This window comes from Carya illinoinensis, chromosome 11 (genome assembly GCF_018687715.1).
Source record: "Carya illinoinensis cultivar Pawnee chromosome 11, C.illinoinensisPawnee_v1, whole genome shotgun sequence".
Classification (NCBI taxonomy): domain Eukaryota; kingdom Viridiplantae; phylum Streptophyta; class Magnoliopsida; order Fagales; family Juglandaceae; genus Carya; species Carya illinoinensis.
The window spans coordinates 41,492,306-41,498,847 of NC_056762.1; the positions used below are offsets into that span (position 1 = coordinate 41,492,306).

Here is a 6,542-nt window from a genome sequence, read left to right on the forward strand (position 1 = left end):
CTATTTATATAACTATATTTTAAATTAGAAATATTTCTTTAAAACAAGATTATTTGTTTAGAAATACTCTTAATTTATAACTATTGATTGTATGTGTATCATTTTCCTAAATAATAATATACAAATCACTTTAATTCCCTTGAACTCTAGTCATTAGAACTCACCTAGAAAATCTAAGTTAATCTTAATTTTAAACCATATATAGCTTCCAACAAAACCAGTCAAATCTTTATTTTATTAAATGTTGATCCAAGTTAGAAATAATAATTAAAATTAAATAAGTTATTCTCAAAGCATGCATGCATCACTTTAATTGAAAACGTTTTGCATATACTTTAGCTTAAAATACAATATTTAAAAAAATAGCGTTACATATATTCATGAAATATTGTGTAAATGTCCTATAATTACTTTTAAAAAAATTAAAATTTACTATTAAAAAATTTATTAATTTTTTATATAAATTTCATATTTATTTATTTTTTTTAAATAATTACGCGGCACTTGCATAATCACAATTATAAATATTATTTTTATTTTTAAAATAGGTGACGGTAACTACTTTCACAAGGAATTATTTGGAGTTAAATTGATGGATTAAATCGTCATTTTTTATTCATTATATAAACTTAAAAAGTTAAAAACTGACTCTTACCTGACCTTAAAAAGCATCAAACAATAAAAACTTTCGACTGAATCTTTTTATTTTTTATTTTTATTTTTATTTTATTTTTTATTTTTAAGGTTGGATCCCAAAACGCGGTTTCGAGGAAATATGGAACAGACTTTACGCAAAGTGTTTTAGCGGGCGGGTTTTCTAATCAACTCGTAAAATTTGAAGGCTGCAACGACTCGTAAAATTTAAAGTTGCAACTTGAAGGTCATGCAGCAAAAATAGAAGTATGTGGACCGCCATGACACGTGTGTTCTTCTAGCTATCTCCAATATTTATGTGGCATGGCCGTTCCTGTGGTACTGCCACCTAGAAAAACATAGCAAGTGACGTAAAGTAATTATCAGTACAAAGCTTATTTAACATAATTATGACGTTGTTCATGAATTGTTTTAATCATAATTTTCTATTTATCCCGACATTAGAAGGACACTTTTCTCAATTAAGTACCACGTGATCTTGGCTCATGTAACCTATAGTCATTCTATGCTTTATTTAAATAATACTGTATATAGTTATAAAATATATAAATATTATACATTCATTTTATAAAATAAAGTATATTATTAAAAATTAATTTTCTTTTTAAATAAACTATTTATTTATTTTTAAAATAATTATGCAACACAATTATAAAATCATTTATCAATCTTAAGTCCCAACACAAAAACACACACATATATCTCTGTCCCTATCCAACCGTAGAGTATCCACGTCTACAATATTCTAAATCCAACCCATGCAATTAAACAAGAACAATCTGGCAAACGAGACTCCACAAAAACTTTGACCCAACCACATCATTGACAATATTATTTTGGGAGAGAGCCACCAAATGGTCCAATCTTAAGTGTATTTTTATACACTTGTAAGCTAGCCAAAAGAGGTTGAGGAGTGAAAGAAACCTATAACCCCACCAAAAAGAAGGAAAAAAAAAAACAAAAAGTTTCTTATGCTAACGTGTCACCATATGATTTCCCTTCTTTGGCTGTTTCTTATTTTCACTTTTCAATCGTCTTTCTTTCTAAAAAGTTTGCTGCCTAACTCTATCGGCACGTGTGTCCGCGGTGGTGCACTTCCTCTTGCCGACGTGGACTTCCCTGCACGTATGAAACCCACCATTTTTTATTGTTTTTTTTATTTTCCCGGCTTGTACTGAGCCCGTGAAAAACGCTCTCTCACGAGGTAAACACCGGCTCGGTGAACCCCGTTTTGGCTCTCAAGCTTCTAGAAGATGTGGTGGTTTAATGACACGTGGTAAATATTTTTGGGATGACTCATCTATTGTTTTTTCGTGACGGTTCATGCACCAAGGCGACGATCGTACTCGAAACAGATAAGGTCGGCTACACGATAACTTCGAATTACGATGGACACGTGGGGCATTTTGAAAGGTGATGAACTGAAGTGGGTCCCGCTCAATCAACAGTATGACAATGACGACCGTACTTATCTCTGTTTTCAGACGACGGGTAAAATCTTTATAAATAAACTCCCCCACATTCAGCTTCGAAAAAAAAAAAAAAGAAAGGAAATAAAATTCAAAATATCACCGCTGCTACAATTTCCTTCTCTCTCTTAAGAATATACACCGTTCTCTTTCTGCAAAATCGTTGCCGGAAATGGTTCCGCCGGAGATAGACCCACTTTCTCGGCTAAGTTTGCCTCCTGGATTTCGTTTTTATCCGACGGATGAGGAGCTTTTGGTGCAGTATCTATGTCGAAAAGTAGCAGGACATCATTTCGATCTGCAAATTATCGCTGAAATTGATCTGTACAAATTCGATCCATGGATTTTACCAAGTAAGATTAAGCTCACCATACAGTAGTACAAATAAACCGTTAACGATAACTCAATCTTTTATAGCTGTACTAAAGTTTTTAGATTTATTTTTCTATTCGCAGGTAAAGCCATATTTGGTGAAAAAGAATGGTACTTCTTCAGCCCCCGGGATAGAAAGTACCCAAACGGGTCAAGGCCAAACAGGGTTGCGGGTTCTGGGTATTGGAAGGCTACTGGAACTGACAAGGTGATCACCACAGAGGGTCGTAAAGTTGGCATCAAGAAAGCCCTGGTTTTCTACGTTGGAAAAGCCCCCAAAGGAACCAAAACTAATTGGATCATGCACGAGTATCGCCTCTTAGAACACTCACGAAAGAACGGAAGCTCTAAGGTAACCAAAACAAGCTTTAAGAATTAAGATATATACTCTGGTTCTCATAAATTTGTTTTGGGTGTTTGTGCTCTCTTCTGATAGATCTGTTTTTTCCTTTGTTTTTTATTGTTGCAGCTGGATGATTGGGTTTTGTGCCGGATTTACAAGAAGCATTCGAACTCTCAGAAGCCTACGACAAGCGTTTCGAGCAAAGAACAAAGCAACGATTCATCGTCTTCGTCCCACTTGGACGACGTGATGGAGTCGTTGCCGGAGATTGATGACCGCTTCTTAGCCTTGCAGCGCATGAATTCTCTGAGAAACCAACAACACGATGAGAAGTTCAACTTTCAGAATCTGGGTTCCGGGAATTTCGACTGGGCCAGCCTTTTAGGCGTCAACACGGTGCCGGAACTCGCATTGGAAAATCAAGCTCGGGCTCAAACTAATTGCACAAGTAATGACATGTATGTCCCTTCCATTCCGCCACTTTGCCACGTGGAGTCCCCACCGGAGAAGTTCCGGAACACGGTGGATGAGGAGGTTCAGAGTGGAACCAGAACTCAGCGGCCGGTCGATAACTCGTTCTTCTTCCATCAGTACCCGAACTTGTTGACTCAGAACTTTTCTAACACACTTGACCCGAACGGGTTTAGGTACCCGAACCAGCCGAGTGGGTTCGGGTTCCGGCAGTGAGAAAAGTGAATTTCTAATTAGAACAGTGGGGATTGGATTATATGTAAATATTTTTTGGGATTCTTTGGGCTAACATTTTGGCTTTAGATTCCAAAAGAGGAAAGTTGGAACTTCACTTTTAGGGTACTGTAGAATCAAATCAAGACGGGCCGACGGCAATGAAAACATTCGGCCCTTTTTTGCTGGGGGGTAGGGGGCATAGGGCTCAGTTTCAAAATGTGCACCAGACGAGAATAATATACATATACCTTTCTGCAATTTAAATGCAAATTTATCAGAACATGATTTCCATTCAGAGTTCCAAAATCTACAATCATGAATTCCTTTCGTTTGTTTTCTTATATGTTTGTTCGGGGGAACGTGATCATATCGTCTTGCAACATTTTGGCCTTATTAATTATGTTTGCATGTGACTTGTGAATTAATCTGATAGCAAAGTGGACAGCTAGTAGTATTTATAAGACAACGTCGTAGAGCACGTTAATGACAAGGAAAAATCTTCTTGGCTGACTGATATTGATACGTAGGATATATATTTAACGAAATATATATTTAACGAAATGATATTAATTGAAGATAAAATTAATTTTTATGAAATAAAAAATTTTATTTTTCTTTCAAAACTTTTTTATATTTTTTTTAATAAACAAATTATCAATACACGAATTGATGTATAAATTTATTTATATATAGTAAAACTCGAATGATAATGATGTTAGTTCAAAGGACAAATGTAGGTCCAGTATTATTGTGGTCGGTGTTTGAAGGCGCTCCTCACCCTTAATGTGGATCAGACTTGTCATTTGTTGGAGATACAACGGCTGTGAAGTAGTGTTAGGTTCATGTTAAAGCCATCGGAACGCAGAGTGATGGGTACCATTGCGACGGCATGAGGACAATGAAAAAAGGATTTTCTCTCTCTCTCTGTTTTGTTTTTTTTTTGGGTCCTGTTGTTTTTCTCGACGCGTTTGAATAGTCATTTCTTTGAGGTTGCATTATATTCCATCACACATTTGGATTGAGATACAAATTTTCAAGCCTCCCAAGGCTCTATTCAACTCAATTGTAGACAGAAAGGTAAGGAAAATGTAACGAGTATTTTTTAATCTACTGATAATATATACTATTTATGTGGTATTTTTAAAAAACAAAATTGACCAAAAGATCTAGAGGTTAAGGTATATTAATGGTGATGTTGAAAATTAGAAATTATAATTACTAGATACTAGTAAATTATTAATCATGCATGTAATTATATAGATATTTCAGACACAGATTAAAAAAATAAAGTTGTCTATGATATATATTCATGTGTCAAAAAAGACTACTCCGGGAAGATGATGAATTATTAGAAAGAATTGTCTGAAATGCACGTGCTTGATCAAAAGGGTCGAGAGAGAGCCAATCTACCCTATTCGAGCACTAGTTGTATTCGCTCAAGAGAATTTAAAATACAGAACCATAAACAGATAGATAACTATGTAGTATTAAGTTGCTGATCTACTGGTGGATCGACACAATTCCTTTTTCTCACTAATTTTTTAAGGTCGGAGTGACGTGTGAAATTGCAACAAAAAGGAATAATCTAAAGATCCCTACCATATATGGACTAATCCACGACAGCTTACATATATGGAATATATATAACCTTGGGTACTACGTACTCTTACGCCTGTTTGAGATTACGACAAGAGTTTTAAAAATTATTTAAACAGTTTTAAAAGTTTTTTAGTGAAAAAATTAAATTTTTTAAATTTTAAATATTAAAATATTTTTAATCTCAAACTTGTTTTTTTGAATAATATAAAATTGTAATTTAAATTTTAAAAAATCTGTCAATAATTTTAAAATAATTATAATTTTTAAAAATATAATTATAAATTTTTAAACTTTTAAAGATATGGTCTCAAAAAGTTTTTTTTTTTTAATTTATTTTTAGACAAATGTAATATATATGTTTGAATGTATTTTAGATATATGAAAGTTTAAAAATCTACGTTCACAATATTCGCCAAGTGTCGAGATCGGTACGGCCAAAAGTTTAGAAGATAAGTACTAGGTTTGAACATTAATTTGAAACTTCGAAAGCTTCGTTCGGTCAGATTGTTCCATGGAATATTATTCTCAGATGCCGATGAACTTTTTCCACGCTTTCAGATAGATATGCTTTGACGGCTTTATGTATTATTTGGTTCTTTACTTGCACGTGTAGTCAAACTCATAATTAAATAATATCCCAATGGACAGTCACTTTTCTGTTACTTCTTTTCAATATAAAACCAGTACTACTACTACTATTAACTATGACTTTCATTCGTATAAGTTATTGCCTTTTAATTGGACAAACTCGTTTGCGTGTATCCAAGGGTTGATTACGATCCAACAACCTTATCCATCAGAATTAGTGGGGTTGTTTTTGGTTTTTCTGATCATCGAATACCAAAAGCAAAAAGAATCTGAAAATAACATCCGGATTTGAAGTTTTGAAGCGCAGAGCCTTTCAAAATTATCCTCCTTTATACAACATCATAATTATATTATGTCTAGATCAATAAAACAATTATATGATTTATAAAGTGTAGCGGAATATACTAAAATAAATAATTTCTTAAATTTCAAGATGTATAGGTCAACATTTTTATGTGTTGTCAGTTTTATGTAATTTTAGTACTCTCTATTAATGTAATTGACTGTGTCATTTTTTTTAATATAAAATAATTGATTTGACCAATCATATTAATGAAGTATGTAAAAAATACGTAAAAATAATTATATAAATAATACCTACTTAGAATCTTTCTAATTAAACAGGCTTGCTTGCTTTAAAGATGCTTAATTTGTCTTTGCAAATGTTTCTAACCTTGCAAGTCCCAACACTTGAAGAAATGCTGTATGCAACGTTTTGATTTTTAATTTTTTGGCATCTCCTAATTCAACAGTACTGCAAACAACGGTAATCTCATGTCTTAGGTTGAATTGTTCATTATTAATTAGCATGCACGTAAATGATTCATGTC

At 33.2% G+C, this 6,542-nt stretch overlaps 1 protein-coding gene across 1 annotated transcript; it reads left to right on the top strand.

Moving 5' to 3' along the window:
- Window positions 1–2,176: 2,176 nt before the first annotated feature.
- On the top strand, window positions 2,177–3,805 carry LOC122281880 (NAC domain-containing protein 72-like). The gene is made up of 3 exons (XM_043093727.1): window positions 2,177–2,476; window positions 2,579–2,847; window positions 2,965–3,805. The coding sequence occupies exons 1-3, from the start codon at window positions 2,296–2,298 to the stop codon at window positions 3,523–3,525; spliced, it is 1,011 nt and encodes a 336-aa protein (XP_042949661.1). The 5' UTR covers window positions 2,177–2,295; the 3' UTR covers window positions 3,526–3,805.
- The last annotated feature ends 2,737 nt before the right edge of the window (window positions 3,806–6,542 follow it).

Excerpts from the sequence above, each read along its gene's own strand:
- LOC122281880 (XM_043093727.1), top strand. The coding sequence starts at position 2,296 with ATGGTTCCGCCGGAGATAGACCCACTTTCTCGGCTAAGTTTGCCTCCT. Across the intron at positions 2,477-2,578 it reads CGATCCATGGATTTTACCAA|GTAAAGCCATATTTGGTGAA; the intron begins GTAAGATTAAGC and ends TTCTATTCGCAG. Across the intron at positions 2,848-2,964 it reads GAAAGAACGGAAGCTCTAAG|CTGGATGATTGGGTTTTGTG; the intron begins GTAACCAAAACA and ends TTATTGTTGCAG.